We start from the raw sequence: 19,488 nt of genomic DNA, 5'->3' as shown, positions 1-19,488 counted from the left end.
CCGGGGACCCCTGTTTGGGGGGATGTGCCATGGACCCCCGTTTGGGGGGGATGTGCCGGGGACCCCCCGTTTGGGGAGGTGTGCCGGGGACCCCCGTTTGGGGAGATGTGCCAGGGACCCCCATTTGAGAGGATATGCCAGGGACCCCATAAGAGAAGGTTTTTACATATATATATATATATATATATATATATATATATATATATACATATATATTAAATATATATATAGTAAAACGTAAAAGTAAATATACTTTTAAAAACACACATGACAGCACTCAAGCAAATAACTTTAAAGAGAAAGAAAAGGACAGAGACAGAGCCTCATTTAAAAAAAAAAAGCTCATTATGCAATGTGAAATGCCACCTAATCCTTTTCCTTGTCTTTATTATGGGCCAACTTGTGAATGCTGCATGCTTTTATTGTGAAGGGTCTCAGTTCTCACAGCCTGCTTATTTCCACGTGCTGAAAATAGCTGATCGACAAGCTCACAACGCGTTGCGTCCGCAACGCGTTGTGAGCTTGTAGATCAGCCATTTTCAGCATGCAAGCATAACACGTGTACGACGAAGAATAAATCAGGCATCACTGCGCTTCTGTGAAGGGAGGGAGATATATTTTGTTGGCCGAACGAGGCCATCGTGTTTGGACATCTATGGACAGCTATTTTTCGTGGCACATTATGTTTAATCACAACAACGTCACGTTTAGCCTACTTTACCTCCTCAGTGTTTGGGTCGGGACTGTATGTGTCTGCTGTCTACGTGCATATGTGCTCTGCACGCTCCAGTCTTTCTGGAGGGAGCGAAATGTAGCGTCTTCTGGATGCATCTAAGCATTAACATTTCAATGGCCGAGGGTCGTTAGAGTCTATTGTTCCGTGTTGTAGTTATCGCACGTCTAATGGTTAGACGTGTGACAACAATGACGCAACAATAAGAAGCCTGCAGCCCAGTAGCTATAATATTGCTTAAGGGGGAGAGTTAGTGTGCCGCCTGATTTGACAGAAAGTAACACTATAACTTAATTTCGGTCAAATTACGCGGAGCACTTGGACACATCAAGCGGAGCACCAAAGCTCTGCGACACACATGTTGGGAAACACTGGTCTATGGAGTATGGAGGGGGGGTCCTTGGCGTGTCTCTTCAGGTGGGGGTCCCTGGCATATCTCTTTAATCTGAATATTATCTTGATGATTATTGATGAAATGTGCCTTGTGCCTTGTGCCCTCAAAAAGTTTACCACACTAAAGGCCAAATGGGACTCAACCTTTTTTTGGGACTCATTTGAATGACCACCTGTGCATCCCGGGACCCATTACATTGAAAACCTATTTACATCACTGATACAGCGTGACACAAAAGCACCAAAAGTAGAAGATCCACAAGCTCGAGATGTGTGAGTGAAGTGACATGATTTGAGCTTGTAGATCTGCTACTTTAGCCCTTTTTTAATTTGAATCCTTAACAGTTTTGGACATATGGGATTTCCACCCGACAGAGACGATAAGCAGAGCTTGCGGATCTGCTTTTTCTGTTGCTTTTGTGTGATGCTATAGTATGGTAGAGCATACATTTGCAAGACATAAAATATAAAAAAATGACGACAAGCGTTTTCTGCTGACAGCTACATTATAATAGTGTGGTGTGTGTGTGTGTGTGTGTGTGTGTTTCTCATGGTATTTAAATGTCTAAATACAGTCTAAATGGTATTTCTTAATTTTTTGTTACCTTGTACTGTTAAGTAACTTGAAAAATAACCATAAAAAAACGCGCACGAAAATATCGTGATAATATTGTGTATCGTGGTAAGCTTGAAAAAATATTGTGATAAAACTTTTGTCCATATCGCCCACCCCTACCTTGAGCAAGGCATTGAACCCCTACCATGAAATGTTCTATGAGCAGGGCCTGGCTGTAAACAAGTTCTTGAGCTTAATCCAGTTACCCTGGGTAAACATGGTAACTTTGCTTTGCTCCTACACAGGTAAACGGCAGGGGGTGGGAGAAGCACTTGGTCTTTGAAATCAAATTAGGCCTGCACTCCCCCTCCCCCCCTACACACACACTTGCTTGGCTCAGTCTTTGAACAATCCATTGAACTTTAGGCCTGCCTAGGCTGCTTAAACTATCTAGTCTTAGCCAACTAAAAATTTACACTGGCATACAATAAACTAAAACATAATTACTCAGACTCTTCAACAAAGATGGCAAAAACAAACATTATTTGTTCTGTATACTTATACAATTGTATAGCCTACTGAAAAGGCTGAAAAGGCCTAGGTGGGCTGCAGGGGGTGGGTAGCCACTAGCCAGCCACAGTCTCTCCAATACAGTGTGGGATCTTCACACCTCTCAGACCGGGGATATAGGGGGGTTGAGAGTAGGGCTGCACGATTTTGCAAAAAAAAATAACCTCGATTATATTCTCTGAAACCTCGATTTTGGTTTTGATTTCGATTCTTTTTCAGTAAAATAAATACATTGTCTCAAAATATGTTTTTTTTTTTTTTTTAAATGCAAACAAATGTGAATTTTCCTATTGGAATAAAGTCCAAATCCCTGGTTACAAGACAAATATGCCTTAAAACATTACACTTGCCCTCTATGAATAAAAATTAATAAAAACATAAATATTTTATTTCTTTCATAAATAGATAATCTTTCAATCAATAGGGACTGCTCCCATCGCAGGTTGATATACAGTGGGATCTATTTTTCTTTAGAAACAAGGCCAACTAATTATAATTATATACATGGCAACACTGCTGGTTGACTAATGGGGGAATGAAGGGAAAACAGCGCCCCCTAAAGTCACAAAACTAAAGCTTTGAAGCCCATTTTCTCTGCTTGGTCTATTTTTCTACTACTCCTGCAAGACCTTTTTCTAAAAGCCATATCTCCAAAACTGGTGGGTCAAACTGAACAACTTATATGTCAATTTGAAGCTATGATTCCCTGCTTTCATATGACACGATAAAAATGAAAGAGAGATATGCCAGGGACCCCCCCATTTGAAGAGATATGCCAGGGACCCCCATTTGGGGGGATGTGCCGGGGACCCCATTTGGGGGGGATGTGCCAGGGACCCCCATTTGGGTGGGGGGGTGTGCCAGAGACCCCCATTTGAAGAGATATGCCAGGGACCCCCATTTGAAAAGATATGCCAGGGACCCCCATTTGAAAAGATATGCCAGGGACCCCCATTTGAAAAGATATGCCAGGGACCCCCATAAGAGAAGATTTTTACAGCTATAGCAGTGACTCTCAACCCGTTTAATTTCAAGGACCCCCAGTTTGACATGCATTAGTCTATGGAGTATGGACCCCCATTTAATGGCATTTATATCTCTGGGACCCCCAATATTTATATTGTAACATCAATGATAATTTAACTTTAGAGTGTAGAAATGGAACCAAATGGACCCTAACCGCTTACTCAAATAAATATTACTTGTAACAGTATGTATTTCAATGTATTTCAATATTACAGTATTGATACTTTAGTTTACAGTACAAAATGTACTGCATATTGCTAGAAGCTATTAAGACTGCTCATCATGGGCCGACGCCACCTGGTGGTTGAATAGCCACTCCACATATTAAAATAAACCTGTGGGTGTGGCTGAGAATCTGGGGGTGTGTCTGTGGGTGTGTCTAACATGGGTACCCATCAGTACTGATCAATGTCATTTTGAGATTGAGGCGGGGACGAATAGGACTGTACCGTACATAGTAGTTTTAATGCTATGGATTGTTCAATGTAAAGTTGTAAATGAAGCATAATGTTTAACATGTATTAATTGTCTCCTCATTTCAGATGTCCGTCTGCCGGGGTATTTAAAGGTCTATAGGGTCACTTTGGACGGTCTTGAACATGTGACATTCGTCACTGAACATCCCTCCCTCTCCAACATCTACACAGACCTCCACCTATCAGCGGGAGTGAGTGAAGGGGTTAATCAGCAACATGAGGTGTGGCAGCTTGAGACCGCCTCCAGCATGAAGACCCTCTATGACGTCCTAATCAAGTGCCGTTCCATCTTTAAGACCGTCCTCCCTGGCAGAGACACACCCAGCAGCAGAGTTCTGACCAATGGCATCGCTGGCATCGGAAAGACATTCTCCGTGCGTAAGTTCGCTCTGGACTGGGCGAGAGGTTTGGAGAACCAAGATATAGATCTCCTGGTTCTCTTCGCATTCCGGGAGCTGAACTTGGTCCGAGATAAGCAGCACAGTCTTCTCTCACTGATCCATGGTTTCCATCCAACGTTAGAGAAGCTCACAGCAGAGCAGCTCGCTGCCTGGAAAGTTGGCTTCATCTTCGATGGTCTCGATGAAAGCAGGTTTCCGCTGAAATTCCAGAACGTTGACGTCGATTCTGACGCCTTCGACAACAATGACGTCGTCTCTGATGTCACGGTGACATCATCGGTGGGCCTGCTGCTGACGAACCTCTTCAAGGGGAATCTGCTCCCCTCGGCTCTCTTCTGGATAACCACTAGACCTGCAGCAGCCAATCAGATCCCTCCTGAATGCGTTGACATGGTGACAGAAATACGAGGGTTCACAGAGCCCCAGAAGGAGGAGTTCTTCAGGAAGATGTTCAGTGATGATGAGGAGCTGGCCAGCACCATCATCTCACACGTGAAGACATCCAAGAGCATCCACATCATGTGTCACATCCCAGTCTTCTGTTGGATGACCGCTACCGTTGTGGAGGACCTGGTGAAGACAGGCAAGAGAGGACAGATGCCCAAGAACCTGACCGGGATGTACAGCCACTTCATATCGCTCATGATAAAAAGGATGATGACAAAGTATGATGAGACTGACAGGGATGTTCTTCTGCAGCTGTGCCTGCTGGCGTTTGTACATCTGAAGAAAGGCAGCGTCACGTTCTACCAAGAAGACCTGGAAGAGTGTGGTCTCGATGTGAACCACGCCGCGCTGTACTCGGGAGTGTGCACAGAGGTCTTCAAAGAAGAGACCGTTCAATCTCAGAGAAAGATCTACAGCTTTGTTCATCTGAGCATCCAGGAGTTCCTGGCTGCAGTCTACCTGATGCACTGTTTCACACAGAAGAAGAACATGAAGGTACTGAAGACATCCCTGGGAGGAGGAGGAGAAGAAGACGTCTTCCTGCAGAGAGCCATCGCAGAATCCATGAAGGGTATGGGAGGAGGAGGAGGAGGAGGAGGAGGAGGAGGAGGAGGAGGAGGAGGAGGAGAAGAAGAAGACGTCTTCCTGCAGAAAGCCATTGAAGAATCCATGAAGGGTATGGGAGGAGGAGGAGGAGGAGGAGGAGGAGGAGGAGGAGAAGAAGAAGACACACAGCAGAACATGGAGGTACTGAAGACATTCCTGGGAGATGATGTCAGTTCCTTGGAGGACTTCCTGCAGAGAGCCAGCGAAAAAGCCCTGAAGAGTAAGAACGGCCACCTGGACCTCTTTGTCCGCTTCCTTCATGGCCTCTCGCTGGAGTCCAACCAGAGTCTGTTAGGAGGCCTGCTGGGTCACACAGAGAACAGTCCAGAGAGCATCCAGAGAGTCATCAACAACCTGAAGGAGATGAAAATGAAAGTATCGAGTCTCTCTCCTGACAGATTCATCAACATCTTCCACTGTCTGATGGAGATGAACGACCACTCAGTACATCAGGAGATCCAACAGTACCTGAAGTCAGCGGACAGATCAAAGACAGAACTGTCTGAGAGCCAGTGTTCAGCTCTGGCCTTCATGCTGCTGACGTCAGAGGAGGTTCTGGAGGAGTTTGACCTGCACCAATATGACACATCATCATGGGGGAGATCCAGAATACTCCCAGCTGTGAGGAACAGCAGAAAGGCTCGGTTAGTAGTCATGTGGATAGAAAACCTGTTAGTGTGTGTGTGTGTGTGTGTGTGTGTGTGTGTGTGTGTGTGTGTGTGTGTGTGTGTGTGTGTGTGTGTGTGTGTGTGTGTGTGTGTGTGTGTGTGTGTGTGTGTGTGTGTGTGTGTGTGCGTGCGACAGCATTTTTGCCTAAATGGAACTGACTGACGCACAGAGAACAAAGTATAAATAAGATAACATTCATAGATCAATGCAAGTTACACACTGTAGTATTAAACCATTTTGGGCGGGAAACCCCTTTTGGTGTTAGCATTATGTTATGCTTTAGCTATTTTAATCGAAGAACGACTGACATAGAAACATAGCTTTTTCAGAAAACTGTCAGGATGTAGAAGACATTTTTAGAATCTGATCTCAGGTCAGAATGGGTTAATACAGATTATTCTTATATGACCTGTCAATATCTGACCAACTAGACTGTTCTTATATGACCTGTCAATATCTGACCAACTAGACTGTTCTTATATGACCTGTCAATATCTGACCAACTAGACTGTTCTTATATGACCTGTCAATATCTGACCAACTAGACATTGGTACATTTACATTACACTTTATAGTTCATTTCATTGAACATGAATTTGATCTAATCTGTGTTGATGATCACTGATTTTACATCATCTACATTTACAGACTTGTTGGCTGTAACCTCAACGAGGCACGATATTCGATTGTGGCTTCAGCTCTCAGCTCTAATCCTTCACATCTGAGAGAATTGGACATCAGTTATAATGAGATAGATGATCCATCCATGGACCTGCTCACTGCTGCATTGAAGAGTCCAAACTGTCATCTGGAGATACTGAGGTCACATTATTATTTACATTAGTTCTGTTTTATTATTTATAGTTTGATTCTTAATAATAAGAGTGTTAATAAAGTTGACATCATGGTATCCCACTGATTAGAATAATAATATGGTCAGAGTTTGTGTTGTCTAGTTCACACTCTCACATCACAATGCTACGGTACAGTAACTACAATATGTGATCCATCATGGCTGCTAGGGGATTATCATTATCAATGCTACGGTACAGTAACTACAATATGTGATCCATCATGGCTGCTAGGGGATTATCATTATCAATGCTACGGTACAGTAACTACAATATGTCATCTATCATGGCTGCTAGGGGATTATCATTATCAATGCTACGGTACAGTAACTACAATATGTGATCCATCATGGCTGCTAGGGGATTATCATTATGTGAACTAATGGGGTACAGTGATTACAGTATGTAGTCATGTTGGCACGCACGCACACTTACACACACACACACACACACACACACACACAATTCCTATGTTGGAAGATTAAGATTATGATGATTTACTTCACATTATCCCTGCCTTCTCTTTCCATCTCTTGGGGTCTTTACTCCAAACCTCTGATATTCAGTCCAGATATTTCATGTGTAATTACAGACTTGCTGGCTGTACCTTCACACAGACAGGATTTGAAGTTCTGCTCTCAGCTCTCAGCTCTAATCTTCTCCATCTGAAAGAATTGGACCTCAGTTTCATCTGCCTGCAGGAATCACAACTGCTCCAGCTCTCTGCGTTACTGAAGAGTCCACAGTGTGGACTGCAGATCCTGGGGTAAAGAATGTGTGTTCTCTCTGTGTGGATCTCTACTTGAACATCAACAGCACTTTGTTAAATGTGTATTTCTCTGCAGGTTGTCAGGCTGTGGAGTCACAGAGGAAGGCTGTTCTTCTCTGGCTTCAGCTGTGACCTCCAACCCCTCCTCCCAGCTGAAACAGCTGGACTTGAACTTCAGCCACTTAGGAGACTCTGCTCTGAAGAAGCTGTCTGCTGCCCTGGAGACTGTCAAGTGAGTAGACTTGTGTAGAGCGGCCGTCAAAGGTTCCAGGTTAAATTCCCGGCTCCTCCTGGCTGCTACATGTCGAAGTGTCCTTGAGCAAGACTCTGAACCCCTAACAGCTCCCGATGAGCATGCATGTTTTCCTCTGCCATCGGTGGGTGAATGTGAACTACATTGTAATGTAAAGCGCTTTATAAATGCAGTTTCCCATATTATCATATCATATTACCATAAGATCCATGGTTCATTCTATAGATTTAATATACAGTAGATAGTGTCTATGTTCCATGGTTCTATAACATAGATTTAATATACAGTAGATAGTGTATGTTCTATAACATAGATTAATATACAGTAGATAGTGTCTATGTTCCATGGTTCTATAACATAGATTAATATACAGTAGATAGTGTCTATGTTCCATGGTTCTATAACATAGATTTAATATACAGTAGATAGTGTATGTTCCATGGTTCTATAACCTAGATTAATATACAGTAGATAGTGTCTATGGTTCTATAACATAGATTAATATACAGTAGATAGTGTCTATGTTCCATGGTTCTATAACATAGATTAATATACAGTAGATAGTGTCTATGTTCCATGGTTCTATAACATAGATTCATATACAGTAGATAATGTCTATGTTCCATGGTTCTATAACATAGATTAATATACAGTAGATAGTGTCTATGTTCCATGGTTCTATAACATAGATTAATATACAGTAGATAGTGTCTATGTTCCATGGTTCTATAACATAGATTAATATACAGTAGATAGTGTCTATGTTCCATGGTTCTATAACATAGATTAATATACAGTAGATAGTGTCTATGTTCCATGGTTCTATAACATAGATTAATATACAGTAGATAGTGTCTATGTTCCATGGTTCTATAACCTAGATTAATATACAGTAGATAGTGTCTATGTTCCAGGTATATATATCCGAACATTGATATATTATTGTTTTAGGGTCTATTTTTTTATGTCCAATGTATTTGTATTTGGTTCATAAAGTTAACATAACTATAACTAAATGCATTTGAAATTAAATAAAAATGTTACTTTTCAGGATTCCAATTAAAAAATAGCAAAACAATAATTCACGATTTCAGTTCAAATAATAGCAAAAATAGCTGATCCACAAGCTCAAAACGCGTCACATTGTGGCGTGTTTTGAGCTTGTAGATTGGCTGTTTTTGCTACGACAGTAGTGTGCAATGTAATGTGTAATATGTGTCCCTCTGGGGTGAGGGTGGAAATATAGCAGAACTCTGACTAGGGAGATAGGTGGGTTATTGTTCCGAGTTTTAATTAATGTAGAATGTAATTAGATGTAATTACTTACCTCTGTCATCGGTGTATGAATGTGTGTGAATGGGAGAATGTAATGCACATACAGTAGTAAATCGCCTTGGATAAATGTGCTATATAAATGCACCATTTACAGACAGTACATGTGAGGGACTTTAATAGTTTATTTTAAACCAAAAAGGCTCTTTCACACACTTATGCCGCAGTGTGCCAGTGATCACCCTCCTTATTTGTGCCTAAGGTTGCCTATATAGACAATTTTAAAATAGCCAATCACAAGCTCCGTTGTAACCAAATGGACCCAAAACAATCTCAGATTTAAAGGTGCAATAGACCACTAGATGTTGCTCTCTGAACACCTGTTTCATGAGGGTTCTTGCTTGACTCACATCTGTTCTGTAGGGCAGCAATATTATGCAGTTTGCAACGCTGCAATATGGTAGCCTGGCCAGTGTTCATTTTGACAGCTAATTCCAATTTAGTCTTTTGAATAACACACGCTTTAGTTTTAGTCCTATTTTACTCATCTGAAATCGTCTAGTCTTAGTCATCAAAACTGGTGGCAGCTGCCTCCAAGCGTCCTTTAGGGGGGAAAGTACAAAGTCTTGAAAGTCTTGATATCGGAAGGTCGCCAGTTCGTATCCCCGTACCGGCACGTTACAATTACCACCGCTGAAGTGCCCTTGGACAAGGCATTTGAACCCCTACCATGAAATGTTCTATGAGCAGGGCCTGGCTGTAAACTAGTTCTTGAGCTTAGTCCAGTTACCCTGGGTAAACATAGTACCTTTCCTTTCCTTTATGGTACCAATGTGTGTGATGTTTGGACAGAGTCTGTGGGAGAATGATGACAAAATGTGTTTAGTAATTTCTTTTTTCTTTTTTTTTATTCATAAACTTAAATTATTTATATAGCAGCATCAATTATTTTAAAATTTTGAATACTGTCCATACTGTACAGAACCCAACAATGGGTTCCCGGCCTGAGGGGGTAAAACACCAAAAGGGTTCCCGCCCAGAGCAGAGGTTTTGACTTGATTCATTGTTGTTCTACTTCCTACAGTGTGAATCATGGAGGAGAACACTGGACTAAACCTCAACTCCTTACAACACGTGAGTCTGTCTGTCTGTCTGTCTGTCTGTCCTTCTGGGATCTATCCTCGGACCCTCCTTTTCCCTCTACACCAAATCTGCTGAAAATATTTTGTGGAACTAGGGGCGTTCCAGGGGGTCCGTGGAGGGTTCCAGGGGGTCTGTGGGGCGTTCCAGGGGGTCCGTGGGGGGTTACAGGGGGTCCGTGGAGGTTTCCAGGGGGTCCTTGGGGGGTTCCAGGGGGTCTGTGGAGGGTTCCAGGGGGTCTGTGGAGGGTTCCAGGGGGTCTGTGGAGGGTTCCAGGGGTCTGTGGAGGGTTCCAGGGGTCCGTGGGGGGTTCCAGGGGTCTGTGGAGGGTTCCAGGGGGTCTGTGGAGGGTTCCAGGGGTCTGTGGAGGGTTCCAGGGGTCCGTGGGGGGTTCCAGGGCTCATAGCGCGCCACCGAGTGGCGCGCTATGAGCTTGTAGATCTGCTATTTTTCAATGGCTAAAGCATAACATGATGCTATAACACCAAAAGGGGTTCCCGCCCAGAAATGGGTTAAACACTTTATCCATATTTTATACGTTGGCTATGTTACGACACAATTAGTCTAGGGGTAATTAAGTGTAACATTGAATGGACCGACAGGACACCAGCTTCAAAATGCGAACATTTATTTTATATATGGATGAATAAATAGGGAAAAGATGAATGTTTTACAGAATAACAGATTAAACTCAAAAGAAAACCTAACAAACAGACACAAAATAATACTACAACTAAAGCAAAACAAATTCCTTTCCGAAGGGAATAAATTAAGGAATAACTATAATCAAAAGTCCACAACTGTGTGGCGGCTGGGAGAGAGAGGGTTCCGGCCTGTCTCCCCGTTGTCTTCTAGAACAGACTGACTCATATAGTATAGGTGAGTAGGAGAGAGAGGGTTCCGGCCTGTCTCCCCGTTGTCTTCCAGAACAGACTGACTCATATAGTATAGGTGAGTAGGAGAGAGAGGGTTCCGGCCTGTCTCCCCGTTGTCTTCTAGAACAGACTGACTCATATAGTATAGGTGAGTAGGAGAGAGAGGGTTCCGGCCTGTCTCTCCGTTGTCTTCTAGAACAGACTGACTCATATAGTATAGGTGAGTAGGAGAGAGAGGGTTCCGGCCTGTCTCCCCGTTGTCTTCCAGAACAGACTGACTCATATAGTATAGGTGAGTAGGAGAGAGAGGGTTCCGGCCTGTCTCCCCGTTGTCTTCTAGAACAGACTGACTCATCTTATATACAAGTGAAAAGGTGTACCCATACTCATTCTTCATGCTCTATCTCCGACCGAACCACACTTTTACCACACATCTCTATATGCAAAATAAATTCGCCACCCTCCCCGAACTGACATAGCCTATTTTTTAGCCGTTCAAGTTTCTTATTTACTCTGCAAATATTACTTTTATGAAAATCACGATCGAGCCAGCAGATAAACGGGTGCCACAACACGCCGAGAAACAAGGAATTTAACCACGCTACTTGCATACACTGCAACTCGCTTACAATTCGCAAACCTGGCAACACTGCCTGCCTCTTACGTCACCAGCTCTGCTCCTCCTGGCCTCCGTAGTCCGTCGCGCTCACAATCTGTCGCAGCCATCTTGCTTTTCTTTTGGATGGGCGAGTGGACATTTAATGCTAATAAATTAATTATAGGTCCAGCAAGCAAATCATGATGGTCTGATTGTGCTCAATAGGTCACAATAACATTCCGAAATTAGGTGTTGTGTTTTGTATGGCATTTTCCCCAGTAGTAGTTGCATATCTATCTCAGCTTTTGCCTGATAGCACACATGCTAACGTCAGCAGCCATAGCAACATACAGTGTGCGCAGACATAACATGAGTTGTTTACAACACAAACACACGGCCTTTTCACCACGCAATACACACAACAGCTCGGGAGTTATTAAACCGAACGTGGACGCTGTTTCAGTGTTACATTTGCTGCGCATATCGGAATAATTGTAACGGCATGCATGATAAATGTAACAACGCTAAAAAACACCATTAAACATATCGTTTTCACCTTAAAGCTATTACATTTCATTGAAGCAACTCCTTAGCATTGTTTTCATACCATGGATGTGATAAGATAATGTATCAAACATAAGGGAAATATTAAATAGGATCGGGTGTACCAGTTTGGCCATTTCTTTTTTTTCAATGGGGCAATACATTGATTAAACAAACGTTTGATTGATTGAGTTGTACAACGTTATACAACCCTAAACTAATTTTAGAATACACTACACAATACAATACAATTTTAGAACATATTTTGCACGTTCCATTTTTTTACTCAGAGATCCCTTTAGCTACACATGTAATATTTCCAGGCAACGGACCTACACATGTCAGCTACCATAAACCACTTCAAGTTATTAGGACGAAATAACTGACAGGAGTGACGGTGCTGTGCTGTGAGTAAACTAATAGGGGAGAGCCGCCAAGGATGTAACATTTTGCACGTTTCATTCTTTTACTCAGAGATCCGTTTAGCTACACATGTAATATTTTCAGGCAACGGACCTACACATGTCAGCTACCATAAACCACTTCAAGTTATTTTTTTGATAAAACAGGTCGGGAGTTATTCAACCGAACGTGGACGCTGTTTCAGTGTTACATTTGCTGCGCATATCGGATCAATTGTAACGGCATGCATGATAAATGTAACAACGCTAAAAAACACCATTAAACATATCGTTCTCAGCTTAAAGCAATTACATTTCATTGAAGCAACTCCTTAGCATTGTTTTTATACCATGGATGTGATAAGAAAATGTATCAAACATAAGGGAAATATTAAATAGTATCGGGTGTACCAGTACCAGTTTGGCCATTTCTTTTTTTTCAATGGGGCAATACATTGATTAAACAAACGTTTGATTGATTGAGTTGTACAACGTTATACAACCCTAAACTAATTTCAGAATACACTACACGATACAATACCATTTCAGAACATATAATATTGGCCAATATGTCAAATATGTAAATATTACATATAATGGCATTGAATGGAAGCGGACCATTTGTAACACATGTTACAAATGACCCGCTTTTGCAAGTTTTCTTTGCAGTTGCTTACAGACCAGAATGAACGTGAATTCCGTCTAAACACGATGCAAACTAATGAAGAACATAAGCATGAACACATCCATGTGGATTTTTATTCACCAACACCAAAGACAAAAATTGTACCACACATATACTCCAGGTGTAAAATTAGACGCATTTTGAAGGTAAACACTTCAAACTTCAAACTCCTGGCCACGTAGAGTACGTTGCTGTACACATACTGACGCGATGGCGTCATGGTGGCGTTGACCAATCAAGATATAACGTCCATGTTACAACCGTGAAGCGTTACAACCTTGGCGGCTCTCCCCTACATTTGTTACTAACATTAGGTTGTGGCGAAGTAGACACGTGGCCAGCAGATACTGTGTTTTGGACAAACAGGCTAGGTATTGGTGTTGATTTGGGTCAACTGGACAAACAGCGTGGTGTTGTTTTGTGTCTGTGTTTGTGTTGGAGCGCCTCAGTGTGGCCGTACAGGTCATGTGCAACCTCTTCCACAGAGAGATGGAGACACTAAATCTCAGCTGGACAAACATGTTTGCATGCATGCATCGCTGCCTTGCATGCTGTGTGCTACTGTTGAGTCTGTCACTTACTTTGACTGATTTATGGCATTGTCTTTCTGTTAAAATCCAACTATGTTAATTTAAGAACTCTGGGCATATAGGTCATTGTTTATTCACTGTGCACACGTGTAGCCTATTGTATGTCAGACTGTATGTCTGTCCCACAGTCACAATCCTTTAGTACTTAGGCTGTGGAAATATTCAGGACAAAACAATGGTACATTTCCAATAACCCATTCGTTACTACATGTGGAGTCAACTCCCGCCATTTATTTCTTCCCATAGTGCGTGGCAAAGTCGCTCTGGGATGAGTGCGCGCGTAGCGCGCACGAAATTCTAGTATAGTATAGGTGAGTAGGAGAGAGAGGGTTCCGGCCTGTCTCCCCGTTGTCTTCTAGAACAGACTGACTCATATAGTATAGGTGAGTAGGAGAGAGAGGGTTCCGGCCTGTCTCCCCGTTGTCTTCTAGAACAGACTGACTCATATAGTATAGGTGAGTAGGAGAGAGAGGGTTCCGGCCTGTCTCCCCGTTGTCTTCCAGAACAGACTGACTCATATAGTATAGGTGAGTAGGAGAGAGAGGGTTCCGGCCTGTCTCCCCGTTGTCTTCTAGAACAGACTGACTCATATAGTATAGGTGAGTAGGAGAGAGAGGGTTCCGGCCTGTCTCCCCGTTGTCTTCTAGAACAGACTGACTCATATAGTATAGGTGAGTAGGAGAGCCATGATCAGGAGCACTCCCACTCCAGACCGACAGCCAGTCAGGGCCCATCACTCCCTGACAGACGGGCCAGCCTCAGAGGTGTCAATCATCAATCAGTCCACCTGGGGAGGATTAGGGAAAACACACACAGGCACCACTCCCCCCACCCTAGTACTGTGTAGTTGAGAACAATATGAGAACTTCTGATAAATATTCATATATATCCTCCCAAATATACACTATAATGATATAATGATCCCCGATCATCACCGACTATTTAAAAATCACACACGTGTGAACTGAGTGGTGCAATTTCCCCCCCCCCCCCCCCCCCCTCTCTCTCTCTCTCTCTCTCTGTCTCTCTCTCATGACACAGCACTACCCCTCCCTCTGTTTCTGCCGCCCCCTACTGGTATAAATCAGTAACATACTCAGGCTCATACACACAGGTGTACACACAGGTAGGTACATGGACATTGCTGATTGTAGGAGTGGTTGCACCACTCAAAAAATAGCAGATCTACAAGCTCACAGCGCATCACTGCGTGCCGCGCTTTTAGCTTGTACATCTGATACTGTGTGTGTGTGTGTGTGTGTGTGTCATTGGAGGGTTCCAGGGGTCCGTGGGGGGTTCCAGGGGGTCTGTGGACGGTTCCAGGGGGTCTGTGGACGGTTCCAGGGGGTCTGTGGACGGTTCCAGGGGGTCCGTGGGCGGTTCCAGGGGTCCGTGGAGGGTTCCAGGGGTCCGTGGAGGGTTCCAGGGGGTCCGTGGGGGGTTCCAGGGGGTCCGTGGGGGGTTCCAGGGGGTCTGTGGAGGGTTCCAGGGGTCTGTGGACGGTTCCAGGGGGTCTGTGGAGGGTTCCAGGGGTCTGTGGAGGGTTCCAGGGGGTCTGTGGAGGGTTCCAGGGTTCTGTGGAGGGTTCCAGGGGTCCGTGGGGGGTTCCAGAGGGTCTGTGGAGGGTTCCAGGGGTCTGTGGAGGGTTCCAGGGGGTCTGTGGACGGTTCCAGGGGGTCTGTGGAGGGTTCCAGGGGGTCTGTGGAGGGTTCCAGGGGTCCGTGGAGGGTTCCAGGGGGTCCGTGGAGGGTTCCAGGGGTCCGTGGAGGGTTCCAGGGGGTCCGTGGAGGGTTCCAGGGGTCTGTGGAGGGTTCCAGGGGGTCTGTGGACGGTTCCAGGGGGTCTGTGGAGGGTTCCAGGGGGTCTGTGGACGGTTCCAGGGGGTCTGTGGAGCGTTCCAGGGGGTCCGTGGAGGGTTCCAGGGGTCTGTGTAGGGTTCCAGGGGGTCTGTGGAGGGTTCCAGGGGGTCTGTGGAGGGTTCCAGGGGGTCTGTGGAGGGTTCCAGGGGGTCTGTGGACGGTTCCAGGGGGTCTGTGGACGGTTCCAGGGGGTCTGTGGAGGGTTCCAGGGGTCCGTGGAGGGTTCCAGGGGTCTGTGGAGGGTTCCAGGGGTCTGTGGAGGGTTCCAGGGGGTCTGTGGACGGTTCCAGGGGTCCGTGGAGGGTTCCAGGGGGTCTGTGGACGGTTCCAGGGGGTCTGTGGACGGTTCCAGGGGTCCGTGGAGGGTTCCAGGGGGTCTGTGGAGGGTTCCAGGGGTCTGTGGAGGGTTCCAGGGGTCCGTGGAGGGTTCCAGGGGGTCTGTGGAGGGTTCCAGGGGTCCGTGGAGGGTTCCAGGGGTCCGTGGGGGGTTCCAGGGGGTCCGTGGGTCGTGGGTCGTTCTTCGATTTTTCAAAAATAGCAGATCTACAAGCTCATAGCGCGCCACTCGGTGGCGCGCTATGAGCTTGTAGATCTGCTATTTTTCAATGGCTAAAGCATAACATGATGCTAACACCAAAAGGGGTTCCCGCCCAAAAATGGGTTAAACACTTTATCCATATTTTATACGTTGGCTATTTAAAAATAGCAGATCTACAAGCTCACTGCGTGCCGCGCTTTGAGCTTGTACATCTGATACCTTGTGTGTGTGTGTGTGTGTGTGTGTGTGTGTGTGTGTGGTCGTGCTCCGTGCACGTATCATTCAGTGAAGGATGTATTTAATGTGTACTGTGTTGTTTTCTCATCAGATTTCCAGCGTCTCACTCTGGACACAAACACAGCACACTGTGGCCTCTCTCTGTCTGAGAACAACAGGAAGGTGACCCGTCAGGATGGTCAGCGTCATTCATATCCTGACCATCCTGACAGGTTTGATGGAGTGCCTCAGGTCCTGAGTTCAGAGAGTCTAGATGAACGCTGCTACAGTGAGGTACAGTTCAGTGGAGGGGTTGGGATAGGAGTGACTGACGGAGACATCAGTAGGAAAGGAGCCAATCGGGACTGTGGGCTTGGATGGAATGAACATTCCTGGAGTCTGTTCTGTTATGATGATCAGCGTGGTGACTGTTACTATGTCATACACAATAGTAAGACGACTTTCCTTCATATCCGTCCCTCTGGCTCCAACAGAGTAGCCGTATATCTGGACCGTCCCGCTGGGACTCTGTCCTTCTACAGAGTGTTAGAGGACACTCTGACTCACCTGTACACCTTCCAGACCACCTTCACTCAACCGCTCTATGCTGGGTTCTGGTTGGGCCCTGACTCCTCTGTGTCTCTGTGTGAGGACAGACAGGCTGTGAGGACAGACAGACAGGCAGACAGGCTGTGAGGACAGACAGACAGACAGACAGGCTGGGGTCACCATTAGGGTCATCTGGGGTCACGGTTAGGGTCATCTGGGGTCACGGTTAGGGTCACCTGGGGTCACCATTAGGGTCATCTGGGGTCGTTGACATGTAAAAGTAACACAGTGGTTCTCAACCTGTGGGTCGAGACCCTCTTATTTTCTTAAGATTCATTTTCGGCTTTTCTATTGTATTCTATTCTATTCATATTCTATAACAATCATATACCTCAAGGAAACATGCACACGCACACACACACGCACACACACACACACACACACACACACACACACATAGTGTGTGTGCATTGGGTCCAGATGGTTCAAATGGAACCAAATGGACCGCGACGGGGCACGGCACCTCCCATAAACATCCACCCAATCCACTTCTCTCCACCTGAGTCGTTCCCTGAGAGACAAAGACTTTGAGAAGCTGTCCAGTGTGTCGCAGCGTGAGCTTGTAGAGCGGCTATTTTGTGTAAAAACTGTCATTACGACCGCATCAAGGCCCGCCAAATGTTTTATTCCAAAGACTGACTAAAACTAAAATAGAAATGTGCTGCCCAAAACAACACTGTTGTCACAATGCTGTTATCTTATATAACTATATATTTGTTGTTATATTTGAGATGTGTTGATTAAAAAACATATTTACATTTCATGCTGTTGAACGCCTTCTTTGACCCTCCCATGAGCCTTCTTTGAGGAGCGCTAGTCCCTCCTATGAGCAGCTTTTCAGGGTGAGTGTGACCCTCCTATGAACAGCTGTTCAGGGTGAGTGTGACCCTCCTATGAGCAGCTGTTCAGGGTGAGTGTGACCCTCCTATGAACAGCTGTTCAGGGTGAGTGTGACCCTCCTATGAGCAGCTGTTCAGGGTGAGTGTGACCCTCCTATGAGCAGCTGTTCAGGGTGAGTGTGACCCTCCTATGAGCAGCTGTTCAGGGTGAGTGTGACCCTCCTATGAACAGCTGTTCAGGGTGAGTGTGACCCTCTTATGAACAGTTGTTCAGGGTGAGTGTGACCCTCCTATGAACAGCTGTTCAGGGTGAGTGTGACCCTCCTATGAGCAGCTGTTCAGGGTGAGTGTGACCCTCCTATGAACAGCTGTTCCGGGTGAGTGTGACCCTCCTATGAACAGCTGTTCAGGGTGAGTGTGACCCTCCTATGAACAGCTGTTCAGGGTGAGTGTGACCCTCCTATGAACAGCTGTTCAGGGTGAGTGTGACCCTCCTATGAACAGCTGTTCAGGGTGAGTGTGACCCTCCTATGAACAGCTGTTCAGGGTGAGTGTGACCCTCCTATGAACAGCTGTTCAGGGTGAGTGTGACCCTCCTATGAACAGCTGTTCAGGGTGAGTGTAACCCTCCTATGAACAGCTGTTCAGGGTGAGTGTGACCCTCCTATGAACAGCTGTTCAGGGTGAGTGTGACCCTCCTATGAACAGCTGTTCAGGGTGAGAGTGACCCTCCTATGAGCAGCTGTTCAGGGTGAGTGTGACCCTCCTATGAACAGCTGTTCAGGGTGAGAGTGACCAGAACGCAAACATTGAAGCTAAAAGTGAGGGCAGGAAGATTGAAGACGGAAACGGTGAGGACATTCCGGATGATTTGATTGGTTGAACACGGAAAGTGATGTATGATGAATGATAAGAGCGCCCCTCACTTCACACGGGTGTGATTAAAATGTTTATTCTGTAATGATATATAATTATTCAAATATTTGAGGCACATTTTCACGATTTTAAAAAAATAGCAGATCTACAAGCTCACCCCTCTGTAATTAAATAATTACTGTGCTTCAACTCAGTACTCAACTACTTACATAACTACTCATTATCAAAATGTATCTCTTGTATATACACATCATCCATATAAAAATATCCATTTTAAACACATAAGCACCTGAATTATCCATTTTCCTTCTCCCTGTATTTTGTGAAAATCACATTTTACTTTAAACAGATTTATGCTAGAACATTGTTTCTGCTCATCCCTCAAACTGTTCCACAGTTACACCCCTAATCCAAACACAAACACTTTTATTGTGGTATTTCTGTTTAACGTTTTAAAATTAAATAAATCCCTCAAATTATAACCCCCCCCCCCCTCCCTATCCTGAAACAAATTCTGAATATTTGCTGGTAAATTATGGTTCCTATAGCCTTGTACATTATTATTGCTGTTTGATAAGCTATAAGTCAGTGAATTTGAGCAGTTTTCTGTAAAAAATAGAGAATTAGTATGTTCCAGATAGCTGACCGTATGAATGGTTGATACTGAATACTGAACTGAATTCTGATAGTTATTTCC

The 19,488-nt window shown here is 44.7% G+C and overlaps 2 protein-coding genes across 2 annotated transcripts in view; both read left to right on the top strand.

Moving 5' to 3' along the window:
- Nucleotides 1–19,488, top strand: part of LOC308330385 (uncharacterized protein) — a 121,124-nt gene that overhangs the window by 27,876 nt on the left and 73,760 nt on the right. The window lies entirely within an intron of this gene.
- Nucleotides 1,960–17,827, top strand: LOC308330331 (protein NLRC3-like; the record flags this gene model as incomplete). Its single annotated transcript, XM_080785180.1, has 8 exons — nt 1,960–1,987; nt 3,821–5,097; nt 5,350–5,852; nt 6,526–6,699; nt 7,321–7,494; nt 7,574–7,729; nt 10,107–10,156; nt 16,580–17,827. 8 exons carry the CDS (start codon nt 1,960–1,962, stop codon nt 17,161–17,163), a joined length of 2,946 nt encoding a protein of 981 aa, XP_080641306.1. The 3' UTR covers nt 17,164–17,827.

The sequence above is a fragment of the Protomyctophum bolini genome (assembly GCF_963924005.1).
Source record: "Protomyctophum bolini genome assembly, chromosome: 16".
NCBI lineage: Eukaryota > Metazoa > Chordata > Actinopteri > Myctophiformes > Myctophidae > Protomyctophum > Protomyctophum bolini.
This window is presented reverse-complemented; position numbering and strand designations above follow the sequence as displayed.